Source organism: Acanthochromis polyacanthus, chromosome 13 (genome assembly GCF_021347895.1).
Source record: "Acanthochromis polyacanthus isolate Apoly-LR-REF ecotype Palm Island chromosome 13, KAUST_Apoly_ChrSc, whole genome shotgun sequence".
Classification (NCBI taxonomy): Eukaryota; Metazoa; Chordata; class Actinopteri; family Pomacentridae; genus Acanthochromis; species Acanthochromis polyacanthus.
The window spans coordinates 15,161,494-15,175,334 of record NC_067125.1 but is presented as its reverse complement, the minus strand read 5'-3'; the positions used below and the strand labels follow the sequence as shown (position 1 = coordinate 15,175,334).

General features: G+C 42.7%; 1 protein-coding gene across 3 annotated transcripts in view; it reads left to right on the top strand.

The window, feature by feature from the left end:
- atm (ATM serine/threonine kinase) overlaps nucleotides 1-13,841 on the top strand; it is a 33,053-nt gene that overhangs the window by 9,492 nt on the left and 9,720 nt on the right. For all 3 annotated transcript variants that reach the window (XM_022197202.2, XM_051957959.1, XM_051957960.1), the window contains exons 25-52: nucleotides 12-187; nucleotides 1,924-2,167; nucleotides 3,222-3,334; nucleotides 3,443-3,569; nucleotides 3,664-3,863; nucleotides 3,951-4,125; nucleotides 4,829-4,987; nucleotides 5,254-5,386; nucleotides 5,492-5,587; nucleotides 5,674-5,845; nucleotides 5,932-6,073; nucleotides 6,204-6,380; nucleotides 7,168-7,345; nucleotides 8,069-8,174; nucleotides 8,277-8,435; nucleotides 8,560-8,668; nucleotides 8,903-8,991; nucleotides 9,077-9,179; nucleotides 10,367-10,515; nucleotides 10,639-10,743; nucleotides 10,846-10,965; nucleotides 11,089-11,323; nucleotides 11,422-11,592; nucleotides 11,762-11,881; nucleotides 12,587-12,804; nucleotides 12,941-13,148; nucleotides 13,259-13,384; nucleotides 13,624-13,764. In XM_022197202.2, coding sequence (XP_022052894.2) covers nucleotides 12-187; nucleotides 1,924-2,167; nucleotides 3,222-3,334; nucleotides 3,443-3,569; nucleotides 3,664-3,863; nucleotides 3,951-4,125; nucleotides 4,829-4,987; nucleotides 5,254-5,386; nucleotides 5,492-5,587; nucleotides 5,674-5,845; nucleotides 5,932-6,073; nucleotides 6,204-6,380; nucleotides 7,168-7,345; nucleotides 8,069-8,174; nucleotides 8,277-8,435; nucleotides 8,560-8,668; nucleotides 8,903-8,991; nucleotides 9,077-9,179; nucleotides 10,367-10,515; nucleotides 10,639-10,743; nucleotides 10,846-10,965; nucleotides 11,089-11,323; nucleotides 11,422-11,592; nucleotides 11,762-11,881; nucleotides 12,587-12,804; nucleotides 12,941-13,148; nucleotides 13,259-13,384; nucleotides 13,624-13,764 — 4,251 coding nt within the window. The remainder of the gene's footprint in view (nucleotides 1-11; nucleotides 188-1,923; nucleotides 2,168-3,221; nucleotides 3,335-3,442; nucleotides 3,570-3,663; nucleotides 3,864-3,950; nucleotides 4,126-4,828; nucleotides 4,988-5,253; nucleotides 5,387-5,491; nucleotides 5,588-5,673; nucleotides 5,846-5,931; nucleotides 6,074-6,203; nucleotides 6,381-7,167; nucleotides 7,346-8,068; nucleotides 8,175-8,276; nucleotides 8,436-8,559; nucleotides 8,669-8,902; nucleotides 8,992-9,076; nucleotides 9,180-10,366; nucleotides 10,516-10,638; nucleotides 10,744-10,845; nucleotides 10,966-11,088; nucleotides 11,324-11,421; nucleotides 11,593-11,761; nucleotides 11,882-12,586; nucleotides 12,805-12,940; nucleotides 13,149-13,258; nucleotides 13,385-13,623; nucleotides 13,765-13,841) is intronic.

The window sequence follows — 13,841 nt, the reverse complement described above, 5'->3', positions numbered from 1 at the left end:
TTTCCTCGCAGATGTTGTGCAGTGTGTCCGGTGCACTGGGCTACAGAAGCGTGAAAACCTTTGTCAGCTCTCACTTGTACTACTTGGTCGCTGAGTGGCTCTCACAGAGACAGTCTGATGACCGCTACACTCTTGGATCTTTCCCCTACAGTCTCCTCGACCACGACTCGGTCAAAGATTTCTACAAGTGAGAAAATAAACTCGATCATACACACGTGGACAAAATTGTTGGTACCCCTCAGTTAAAGAAGGAAAAACCCACAATTCTCACTGAAATCACTTAAAACTCACAAAAGTAACAATAAATAAAAATTATTGAAAATTAAATAATCAAAAACAGCCATTACTTTTGAATTGTTGATTAACATAATTATTTAAAAAAACAAACTAATGAAACAGGCCTGGACAAAAATGATGGTACCTCTATAAAAGATTGAAAACTATTTGACCAGAGTGACATGATTAACTCAGGTGTGTCATTTAATTGACATCACAGGTGTTTCCAAACTCATAATCAGTCAGTCTGCCTATTTAAAGGGAGACAAGTAGTCACCCTGCTGTTTGGTGAAAAGGTGTGTACCACACTGAACATGGACAACAGAAAGCGAAGGAGAGAATTGTCCCAGGACATCCAAAAAAAAAATTATAGACAAACATCTTAAAGGTAAAGGCTATAAGACCATCTCTAAACAGCTTGAAGTTCCTGTGACAACAGTGGCTCATATTATTCAGAAGTTCAAGACCCACGGGACAGTAGCCAACCTCCCTGGACGTGGCCGCAAGAGGAAAATTGATGACAAATTGAAGAGACGGATCGTTGGAATTGTATCCAAAGAGCCCAGAGCAACCTCCAAAGAAATTAAAGGTGAACTCCAAGGCCAAGGTACATCAGTGTCAGATTGCACCATTCGTCCTTGTTTGAGCCAAAGTGGACTTCATGGGAGACGACCAAGGAGGACACCACTGCTGAAAAAAACTCATAAAAAAGCCAGACTGGAATTTGCAAAAATGCATGTTGACAAGCCACAAAGCTTCTGGGAGAATGTCCTTTGGACAGATGAGACCAAACTGGAGCTTTTTGGTAAGGCACATCAACTCTATGTTCATAGACTCAAAAAGCAAGCATACGAAGAAAAGAACACTGTCCCTACGGTGAAACATGGAGGAGGCTCAGTAATGTTTTGGGGCTGCTTTGCTGCATCTGGCACAGGGTGTCTTGAAAGTGTGCAAGGTACGATGAAATCTGAAGACTATCAAGGCATTCTGGAGAGAAATGTGCTGCCTAGTGTCAGAAAGCTTGGTCTCAGTCGCAGGTCATGGGTCTTCCAACAGGACAACGATCCAAAACACACAGCCAAAAACACCCAAGAATGGCTGAGAGAAAAGCGTTGGACTATTCTAAAGTGGCCTTCTATGAGCCCAGATCTGAATCCCATTGAACATATGTGGAAGGAGCTGAAACATGCCATTTGGAGAAGACACCCATCAAACCTGAGACAACTGGAGCTGTTTGCTCATGAGGAGTGGGCCAAAATACCTGTTGACAGCTGCAGAACGCTCATTGACAAATACAGAAATCGTTTAATTGCAGTGATTGCCTCAAAAGGTTGTGCAACAAAATATTAAGTTATGGGTACCATCATTTTTGTCCAGCCCTATTTCATTAGTTTGTTTTTTTAAATAATTATGTTCATCAACAATTCAAAAGTGATGGCTGATTTTGATTATTTAATTTTCAATAAATTTTTATTTATTGTTCCTTTTGTGAGTTTCAAGTGATTTCAGTGAGAATTGTGGGTTTTTCCTTCTTTAACTGAGGGGTACCAACAATTTTGTCCACGTGTGTAATTCTGGTCACTCTTCCTTTCAGTGTTCTGAAATGTATTCTACTAGACTGAGCATCCTTTTCCATCTTCCTTCCAGCTCTTCCTACCAGGTGCTGATCCCCCACCTGGTCTTCCTGGATGACTTTGACCAGGTGAAGTCTATCGGCAGATGTCTTGAGAAGGATTGGAGAGAATTGTTGGCCGACTGCTTCCCCAAGATCATGGTCAACATTCTGCCGTACTTTGCGTTGCCTGGCCAGGAGTCACGGGTTGCAGAGCAGAGAGAGAAGGCCCACAGAGTGTATGACCTGCTCAAAGATGCCAGCTGCCTGGGCAAACAGGTGAATGCAGCTGTGTAACATCAGCCTATATGTGCAGTATGTCTGTGGTTGGAGTTCATCACGTCGAACTCATTCAGCGGCAAAAAACTAGCCTTTGAAAGCTGTAAAAGGAGACAGCAAGGGAAAGTAAATTACTTTAACACTTGAAAAGTCGTTTTGAGGGGATATCCGTATCATAATGTCACATAATGTTTGAAGTGTGCAGTCCATTTTCAGATTGTATAGCCTGAGTCAGCGTATAATGCTGACCTGGGTTTTGTCGGTGCCAAGATCTGAGCAAAAGGTTATGCAGGCTTTTTTTTAATTCTGTATTTTACCAGGCTCAGTTGAGAACAATTTCTCATTTACAATGATGACCTGGCAAGAGACCCCAGCAGGGGTACATATACAAAAAATTACACGCAAGTGTTTAAACACAGATTAAAAACACCCTAAATTAATGCTAGAAATTCAATGAAAATATTCCGCATGTGCAGCGGTCAACAAGGGTCTGCTGCAGCGTCTGTTTAAAAACGTAAGGCAATAGAAGTGATGACAGTTTCAGAGATTGTTGGAGGGAATTCCAATCGATCGCTGCAGCAAAGCGAAAGGAATTCCGGCCAAAGAGAGTGCGAACCTTGGGGATAGAGAGTGTTATGAAATCCCTGGACCTCAGGTGGTAGGTGTTACAGGAGGGGAGTAGGAGGTTGGAGAGGTACTGAGGTGTCTTCCCTGATAGGGTCTTATAAATGAGTAACAGCCAGTGTTGGAGTCGCCTGGTGTAAAGGGAGGGCCAACCCACCAGTTTGTAAAGGTTGCAGTGGTGGGTGGAGAAAGGAGCACCGGTGGCAAGATGTATGGCTTAGTGATGGAGGACATCAAGCCTGTTAAGGGCACACTGAAGGGCCATTTTATAGATGACATCGCCGTAGTCAAACATGGGGAGGATGGTCATCTTCACAAGAGTGTTTTTGTGAAAATGACCATGGGTTATAGGCTCAACTGAGTGTGCAGTGTGTGCCACAATTAAATGCAAAATTTTGTTTACAGTATATGTTTGGAAATGTGTCCACAGCAAATTGACAACCTGATCCACAGTAACCTGGCGGACATTGTAGTGGAGCTGCTGATGACTCTGCATGAAGGAAGTGGAGCGGAAAGAGACAGAGACCTGACACGTTTTATTGGGTAATACAAGTTAAAATTTGTTACATTTTATTGGTTTGTTTCATTGTTTCTGTCCTGCTTCTGTCCATTGATCTGAACATGAAACATTTCAAATGTTTTATCTGTCAGTGAACTGGATCCTGTTCCAAATCCACCGTACTTCAGCTCGTATGTCATCAAAGCTACGCTGGACTACCTCAGCAAATGCCACAGTGCTAACCACAAGTCATTGGTTGCCATTCTGTCAAAAACCCCAGTAAGACAACTCAACATTAGCCATCTTTTGGTGTGTTTTTTTCCTTCTGTTCTGTGTAAAAATGTTACGACTGTCCTCTGTTTCTGCACTGCAGATTTCTATCCAGAGGATTTTGTTGGCGGTTTGTGAAAAAGCAGCAGAGACGACCAACAGCTACGAACGTCATCGCATCCTCCTCATGTACCATTTGTTTGTCAGCCTGCTGCTCAGAGAGGTGAAGGACGGTTTGGGAGGAGCCTGGGCCTTCGTCCTCAGAGACATCATTTATACACTCATCCACCATTTAAACAGCAGGTCAGACACGCTAACACTCACAGAACTGACATAGTCTAAACCGTATACAGGTCTGTCTGAACCAGGTTGTTTTCCTCCCAACCACAGACCACTACAGTGTGATGAGGTTTCAAACCGAAGCCTGTCTCTGTGCTGCGACCTGTTGACCTCTGTGTGTCAGGCAGCGCTGCAGTTCTGTGATGACGCTCTAGACTGCCACCTACAGGTCATCATTGGGACTCTAACTGCTCAGGTGACCAGCCGGCCTTTTATCTCACAGCAGGTAAGCAGCAGGTAGTTTTTTCAAAGTATTGCTGTTTGCATTGAAGAAAGAAGCAGCATGCAGAACATTAACATAGAAAATATGCTACAGCTGTTAAACTGCACACAAATGCAACCATATTATGAATGTTCAGAGACCAGCATTTCCCAAAGTTGCCACTGGAGGCCAGTAACAGACGATGTTATGTATTGAACAGAAGCACCTCTGGGTTCATGAACATACTGCAGAAATTTAGAAAATCAATTATATTTTAAATGATATTGTGTAAAATATGATACTATTTGAAACTTTTGTGTATACACAAAGACATAATGACACAAGGATGGACTGTTTACTGCTTTACTGATAAAGCTGTCCATCTGTTTTATTTGAAGGTCCATCACTTTAGTATAAAGATAACAGAATTTACTAAATAATATGCTGATTAGTCATTTCACAGAGCAAGTTTTAGATTGGTGACCGTAGTGAGTTAAGGTGTGGTAAAATGATGTCTATAAATGCAACACAACAGCATTTGTATTATGTAGATTTGGAACAGTTTTATACTGAACTCAAAAAACAAAACCCGATCATGACAACAGAAACATTTAATAAGACGAAATTTGATTCCAAACTAGTTTTGACACCGATGATCTTATAAACAATCTTGTGTTGCCTCCTTTCAGCACATGTTCATTTTGAATTCTTTTTTTCCCCCCTCAAGGTCCTCAGTCTGCTGCATTTTCTTGTAATAGAAAATCAGCTGAAGTTGAAAGGAGCCATCAGCAGGTTGGAGCCTTTTCCTGATATCTCCGAGTTCAGAGAGCTGCGGTCTGTGCAGCACAAACTCAAATATAACAGCGGTACCTTTACACTGAGACAGGTAACGGCATCAGACACACGCTCTCTTTCATTTATCATCACTGTCGAGTCATGTAGTGTGTTGAATTTTTTTTCTTTGATATTGTTTTAGTCGAAGAACTCCAGCTCTGGGAAAATTGCAGAATAAATTGCTGACATCAAGAACAAATATTTACCTATGTAAAAAATTTACTTTAGATGAAAAGATGTACATGTAGGTAATGACTGAAGCTAGCACTCTCATGTTTGATCACTCAGATCTACATTCTCCATGTTTTCCTTGTACAGGAGATAGACCACTTTTTGTCAGTAACGTCCTGCGACTCGTTACCTCTGACCAGACTTGAGGGGTTAAAGGATCTGACCAGACAGCTGCACGACAACAAGGGACAGATCCGAGAGCTGCTCAAAGAGTGCCATGGTACAACGAAAGGGGGAAGACTTCGTCTTTGCTTTGACGCCTTTTGTCTGTCGACTACGTTATGAACTTTTGATGAACACTTTCTGTCTTTTCCCTTCATTTTAGGTGACCCCACGGACAGTGTGCTACTGAAGCTGGTCCTCAGTCTGCTGCGGCTCTGTAAGCTAGCTGCCAACCACCCTGGAGGAGCCGACATTCTGGGTAATAGATCAAAAGCTTAACAGATGTGACATGCTGGGTCAGTTTTTAAAGATTCTGTAACTGCTAAGACAAACCTGTTCCTGCAGAGGTAGCAGGCAGCTGTCTGGGAGAGCTGGGTCCGGTAGATTTCTCCACCATCGCCCTGTTCCACGGCAGAGACCCCCTCTATGAAAAGGCCGTCTCTCTCTTCACCTCCACTGAGTCGCAGTGTCTTTACATCATCCTCAACTGCATGAACGACGCACTCACTCAGCAGCGGTACAGTGAATCCTAGCACTCTGTCATCAGTAGTTTGTTAAACAAAGGTTACATTAATGTCGACCACGTTGTTTGCCATCTTGCAGTATCGAGGTGAGACGGGCAGCAGCTCAGTGTGTGAAGAACATCCTCGCCACTCAGTCCGGAATCGACTTCTGGGACCACCACAAAGACAACAGAGACCCCATGTTGGCGTACCTCAACCCCTTCAGAACAGCCAAGAACAAGGTGGGTTAGGAATGCGTTTGTGTTTTAACATTACCATTCTCTTTTTAAAACTAATATGTTTCCTTTTTTTACGTTAGAGAGTTGGAATATGTGTTTATACATGGTGTTACTGACTGTTGTCTTTGATCAGGTGGCTGCTGTGAGTGCTGAGGAGAGTACAGAGGCCAAAGGGAAGCTGGAGAACCAGGAGTTTTGGATTCCGCAGATGGGAGGCCACAAAGCCTGGCTGAAGGCTCTGTGTACGGCCCTGCTGGACAGCGGGGGAGTTCGGAGTGAGGCTCTGCTGCTGTCACGACCGCTGTGTCTGGTGAGCACAAGGAAATCATCATGGGAGCTCTAACCTTTCATAACTGGACCGATTACATGACTCATACAATGAATTTCTGCATTTCTTAACCCTCCTGTTGTCCTCATTTATGGCAGCAACAAAAATTGTTCCCTTGTCTGAAAAAAATAAAAAAATCCGCAAAAAATTCCCCGAATTTGCTGGAATCTTCAGGAAGAAGATTCCTTAAAAGCTTTTTTTTTTCAAATCCAAAAATTTGGCAAGAAATATAAATTGTGAATATTATAAAAAATGCATGAAAGTCTTCCAAAAAAATCCTTAAAATAAAAAAAGTGATTACATACATATCAGTAAAAATTCTAATATTTTCTTTGAGAATATTTGGAAAAAAATGAACCAAAATCCAGCAAACGTTTTTTTTAAACAGTTCTTTTCCACCAAAAATGTTGAAAACATGAAAGTTTTCACGATGAAAATATGTTTTGTTTTCCCCCCACATTTTCAAACTTTAAAATGGGTCAATTTGACCCACGGGACAACATGAGGGTTAAAAACATTTCTTTAAAGTTTTAAACATTTCAAGGAAACTGCCTACTTCCTGAGTGGCAATCTGTGAGTTGGAGGTTTTGTTCCAGAAGTCATTGCTCATTGAATAGTTTCTACTTGGACTATGTTTGCTTTATACTTGAGCATTATTTTATTTTAGTAATCTTTATTCTGTCACTTACTCTGCGTCACACAATTCAAATTCATTCTCTAATGAAGAGCCCAGATCTAAACACACCTCATCTCCTCCTTCTGTCTCCAGGTGAGGGTGGACTGCTGTCAGAGGTTGTTGCCTCTTATCATTCACTCCGTCCTTCTGGAGGATTCTGACGGTTCCTGGAGGAAGTTGCTTTCCTCCCACATTCAGGACTTCTTCACTTTTTGTTCCAGAAGTGCTCAGGCCTCCAGTCGCTCTGCCACACCTCTCAACTCTGACTCTGGTGAGTTTAAGAAATAAGAATGGTCACTTGTTCTTTTGCTCTTCTCACATCAGCCAAAACATTTGTCTGCAGCGATGGAGGAGGTATTTGTTGTTTCACTCAATCTTGTAGGGAAGTTTGAAAGGAGAGGATTTCTCATGGTTTTGTCTAACTTTTCCACTAACGAGGCTCTTCGAAGGCTTTACAGAATACTTTGTGAGCCTCAAGAGACAAAATAAGGCCTTCTGTGCACTACAAGGTCAAAATGATACAAAGAGTGAATTAGAGACAAACCATCAAATTAGAGAACACACAGCGGTTATCTGCAATGTTTCCTTGACTACACACTGGTTTTTGTTGGACATCAGCAGCCAAACAGGTTGAAACCACTGCTTTAGTCTTTTAGAATGTGTTTTTAAAAGCTTTGTCTACTTTGTAAAATATTCATCTCAAAAGTAGCTAAAGCTGTAAAATCATTCAGCTGCAGTAGATGATACAGTATTTCCCTCTGAAATGTAGTAGAGCTGAAGCATTGAGTATAATAAAGATGAAGTACCTCAGCATTGTACTGTAGAACAGTACTTGAGTAAATTTACTTTCCCAAATGTTTGCGGTTTTTTGTTCATGATCACATTCCTAAATTTTGATGGTGAATGTGCTCATGATAGACCTCTTGAATGATAACTGTAATTACATTCAGGAGTCAATGTGCTTGTTGTAATAAACATGTATTATTCTTTACAGAGTCCGACACTGCCAGTCCAGGCTTGTATGATAAGACCTCCCTGCGTACAATGCTTGCTGTTCTTGACTATCTGAGACACCAGCAGAGACCGGTGGAAGCTGACAGGTTTGTAATGTTTATATCTTGTCTTCACTGATGGCGATAGGTGCTGTATGCTCATGTGTAGCGTGTTTGGAGTCTTAAATCTATTCACAATCCTTCTTCCAGTAATTCCTGTGGAACAGTGTGCGACTCGAACTTCTGGTTGGAGCTGAACTACCTGGAAGTGGCCAAAGCTGCTCAGTCCTGCTCGGCTCACTTCACCGCTCTGCTGTACACTGAGATCTATGTGGACAACATCAAAACAAACATGGAGGAAAGTCACAGGTTAGGGTTAGAGGATATTTTATTACATGGGATTTAAATTTGTCTAGTTACAAAACATGAATATCAAATTATTAAAGTTTTATCCACTTCTTTTTTCTGATCCCTTTATTTACCTATTTTGCAGAACAAAGTCCAAAGCAACACGCAAAATCAGTTTTGACGACAACAGCCAGAACTTTACCATCTCCAGCCTGACTGAGAGGAGTATGGAAGACACCAGTATCAGTCTGCAGGTCTGTGCTTCATTTCAGATATGTTTTTGTGCCAGTAATTTTGTTTTTTTAAATGAACTATAGAAAGCAGTTACTAATTATGACACACTTTGGTTGTTTATTGCTCTGTGTGAGCAGAATGTAACTTCTGGACACTGACTTCAGAACTTGTGACATTTGCTAAACATGCTTTGTAATATAAACGTGTATTAAAGAAATATTTTCTGTGTATGACTCTCTCTTCCATGTTTGTAGGAGCTGCTGATTGAGGTTTATCGGAGCATCGGCGAGCCTGATAGTCTGTACGGCTGCGGGGGGGAGACGATGACCAGCCCACTGACAAGGTAGGAAATAACTACAGTAATACTTATTTCTTCCTGTGTTCAGGCATTATCACAAACACAAATATTGTATCATACTGACTTATAGGATTCGAACCTATGAACATGAGGCGATGTGGGGGAAGGCCCTGAGCTCATATGATCTTCACTCAACTCTGCCTGAGGTCATTCGACAAGTCGGAATCGTGGAGGTAAGATGGTGAAAGCTGCAGCTGACTTGAGTTTGAATACTTCCTTTTGTTACGGCTGGTGGCTGGAGAACCCAAGCACAGACTCACATAAACTGACAGACACGTAGATAATTGAAAGGGATTTATTTTACCAAGATAACTAACCAATACATAAACAGGGGGACAGAACTAAACCAACCTACAAAACTCTACAAGCAGAACCCTAAGAAATACAAAATGCGAGACTATCAAACTGAAGCAACAACTAAGCTAAAGGGAGGTACTCACAACAATGGGGAAACTGACAACCGAGGGGAAACGGGCTGGGAAAGTCCAAGAACCAATGACAGGAGCAAAACAGAGTCCAAGAGGGGGGAATCCAGAGATGGCAGATTTGGTGGGGAAACAGCTTCGATGGTCGGACAGAGCAGGGTTTAAGTAGTGAGGAAGTGAGCTGAGTTCAGCTGATTACTGCAACTGACGCTCATAGCAGTAATCAGCAGGTAGAGTGCAGGGAGGGCAGGGGGGTGAGTGACAGGGAGAGAGAGAGACATGAGGAAGAGGTGACAGACAGATTAAAACCGAAACAGACCAGGAACCAAGGGAGAAAGGAGGAAGAAGGGGGAAGAAGGGCAGAGGCTGGAGCAGGATCCTAACATTTTTATCCAAACTTTTTTCTGCTGCTGTCTTACTTTTCTTGTTTTCTGTAGCACACAGTATGTTGCAGGTTTAAGTGGGATGCAGTGTTTGAGTGGAGCTAAAACTTGTGGCAGCCGTGCTTGTGCTATTAGCTCACAAGCTCTAGCAATGTGTCTGGCTTGCCTTGTAGACTCCTCTGAAGCCTAATGAGTGGTAGGCAGTTATGTACATCCCCTGTCAGACGTTTTAGGACAGGTTCTAATTTATTTGAATTAGAAAGCGTCCTAAAACTTTTGACAGGGGGTGTAGTTAGAAAGGCCATCCGATCATCACATGTGGACTAAATGCAGTGATCTTTTTAGAGGCTACCGATAACACATCTTTTTGTTTATATTGTCAGAACACTTAATTTACTGATTGCTGTCAGGATGTCATCAGACTTTAAACAAATACAAGAAAAGATGCTCCTGGAGAAATGTGCATACTTTAGCTTTAATGACAAGTAAATTGCTCCTACGTTGCTGCCACCTTGTTAATCTTGATGTCATTTCTGTCATATGTGTCCGCAGGGTCTGCAGAACCTTGGTCTGAGCAGCATCCTCACCACCTACATGAGGGGTCTGGAGGCTGAAGGAGTGGAGTGGGGGGCTGAGCTGCGAGATCTTCGCTTCCAGGCGGCCTGGAGGAACACTCAGTGGGACTGTGAGCTGTCAGAGAGGTGAGGGGACAGCACATGTGAAAGGGTAACATCTGCTGAATAAATAACAATAATCTGAGAGTTGGTTCTCCTTCACCAAGTAACTTCTGTCATTTTCTCTCCAAATATATTTTGTCCTATCAGGAGTGAGAAATCCAATCCTGGCTTCCATGAATCAGTGTTTTGTGGCCTGCAAGCGCTGAGGGACAAAGAGTTCTCCATATTTGATGAAACCCTCAAACAGGCCAGGTATGATGGACATTAAATTTTAAGTTTTACCTCCAGCATAGAGAGAATATCACTACATTAACATATATATCGACACAACTATGCCCTTGTGCGTCTCTACAGGGGTGCTGAGGTGGAAGAGCTGTGCAGAGGTAGTCTGGAGGCTGTGTCTTCTCTGTACCCAGCTCTTAGGAACCTGCAGAGCATCAGGGAGCTGCAGAGCGTTAAGCAGCTCTTCTCCAGGTGATTACAGCCAAATAAAAAGCAGCAACAACATCCAGGACAGTTGGAAGCAAAACAGTGCATCTACAGAATTTATGAGTCCTGATTCATGTTAATGTTTTATGTTCTTTTTTTATACATCAGGCCCTTCTCAGATGTGGCTCTGAGAGAAGTTTGCAGTCAGTGGCGGCAGCACTCCCAGCTGCTCACTGACAGCGACTTTGCTCTGGTGGAGCCCATCCTGGCCGTCCGCTCTGTGGCCCAGCACACCTTGTTATACAGACCCGGAGACCCTGACACCACCGAGTACATCAGCTCTGTGCTCGCTGAACACCTCATGGAGCTCTGCCGTCTGGCTCGCAAGGCTGGAAACACACAGGTAGTATCCACATGTCGTCAGATTCAAATGATCTTTTATTTTCTACCTGAATATGTTAAGATAAGGAGGGCACTCACTGTGGCGTGATCCTCATCCAGCTGGCAGAGCATGCAGTCTACCAGATGAAACAGAATGGCAGTGGAGGGACCTGGGTGTCATCTCCTGTGTCTTCACTGCAACTGGAGGAGGCCCAGGTGTTTTGGGTGAAGGGAGAGCAGGGTCTGGCTCTGGGCCTGCTGAGACAGATGATCCACGACCTGGAAGACAAGGTCAAACTCACAGATTCAAACGAAACGGCTCCAAAATTATTGAATATGTTTCTTGTTTGTTGTTTCAACCACGCTTTAATTTATGAAACATCATATTGTAACATCTTAAATCCAAAATGTCAAGATGGCTGAGACTGAACTCTCCTCTGTTTTGCTTTGTGTTGGTCAGGTGCATTTAAATCCTGCTTTGGCGCCGGTTTACACCGAGTGCCTCAGGCTGTGTGGTAACTGGCTGGCTGAGACCTGCCTGGAAAGTCCTGGAGTCATACTGGAAAATTACCTGGAGAGGGTAAGAGGATGCTTGTAGTATGCTGATAACCGGTTTATAGCTTTAATAAAAGTTACAGCTATAGGCAGTTTTTTTGGACAGTGATTAAACCTTGTTGTAGGGCTGGATATCTGCTCAGAGTCCGAGGAAACTCATAAAATGCCATAAATGAATAAAACGGCTCCACTGTTTTCTGGTAGGATCTTATTTCATGTTTGTAAGAGTGGCAAAAGTGATCTAAAAGTCTGTTACTTTCTAACACCCTGAAGTAAACACATATAGGCAGCATCCCTCAGAGAAATGAATGAGTTATTACCTATCAGCGAGCCAGTATCTGCACACTCGCATTCATAGACACACACATGAATAATTTATTTATGTCCAGATAAATTAGGAGTAGGCAAAGACATAAATATTAAACTCGTGCAAGTTTACAGTTTATATCCTCTGGCTGTGGCAGATTCATATGGACAAAATTAAATAATTCATATGTGCTTGTGTGTGTTTTTAATATTTTGCCGCCCAACTTATCGAACCAAGTCACACTATTTGTAATGCTGTTTGACCTAGTCGTGTGGTTTTTACATTTTTGTATCGACACCTGAGACTTTATATTGTTTGTTTGCTGCTGATTGTTTTTTTGGACTTTAATTATCTTGTATAAGAGAAGCCCATAACTTTTCAGATCAAAATACGATCAGAGTCTCGCTTATGCTTTCCTCTCAGGCTGTGGAGGTGATTGAGGGGGAATCAGGTCTTCAGGACTCCAGACTCCAGAGCCAGCGGACCAAAGCTTTCTTATCTCTGGCTCGCTTCTCCGACGCTCAGTACCAAAGCATCATCAAGTACATGAACTCCTCTGAGTTTGAGAACAAGCAAGCGCTGCTGGTGAAGGCCAAAGAGGAAGTGGACTTGATAAAGGAGCGTAATATACCGCCCAACAGGTTGGTTTCCACATGTTGTTTTACCAGTTAGTGATTTTTATGTGCAAGATAAAAACGAAGATGCTGGGATATGCTGACTCAAATAAATCACATTTACACAGAGTTGGGTTTATTCTCTTTTTCCTTGATTTAACAGGTACACGAAGAAGGTGACAGAAGAGCTGGAGCTGGATGAAAAGGCGCTGTCCAACCTACAGACAGACCGGCAGCGCTTCCTGTGTAAAGCGGTGGAGACTTACATCCAGTGTCTGGAGCAGGGTGAGGAGCACGACACCTGGGTGTTCCGCCTGGCTTCTCTGTGGCTGGAAAACGCTGACATTAAGGTCGTAAATGACACGATGAAGGTTAGTGAAACGTCTAAATGGACTTTTGTTGCTCTTAAGCTTCGGATTAAAGCCGTTTGATAAAACAGAAGTTAAGCTGTTTGAGTTTTCTCGCCCGCTTTGTGTTCCAGAAAGGGGTGAAGCTGATCCCTTCCTACAAGTTTCTGCCTCTCATGTATCAGCTGGCTGCTCGCATGGGAACCAAGATGGCAGCTGGCGTCGCCGAGGATACGGGATTCCACGATGTCCTCATTGATGTAACACAACTCCTTATTTGTTCATGTGTATGCAATAACAATAGGATATTTTGCTGCAAAACACAGACATTTACAGTTGACTTTTCTTAGCGATAGTTTGAAGAATGTCTTGTGCATGTAACACCAGGACACTATAAGTCAAGTTTGTCACAAATACAAAATTTTTGGCTTGATATAGATAGCAGTGCAGTATTTAAAGATACTGCTGCTGCTGCTTCATTTGTTTTCTCCCCTCACAGCTGATCTTCCGAGCATCTCTGGAGCATCCTCACCACACCCTCTTCATCATCTTCGCTCTGGTGAACGCCAACAAAGATGACAAGTTTTACAGGAGTCGTCTGTCTAAGAGCGCTCCACCGCAGCAATCACCGTTTGACCTGGTGGGACTTTTGTTTAATAATGTTCAACATGTACAAATCTTCACTTCACCAAGGAACGCGGAGTTATTTGACGGTCT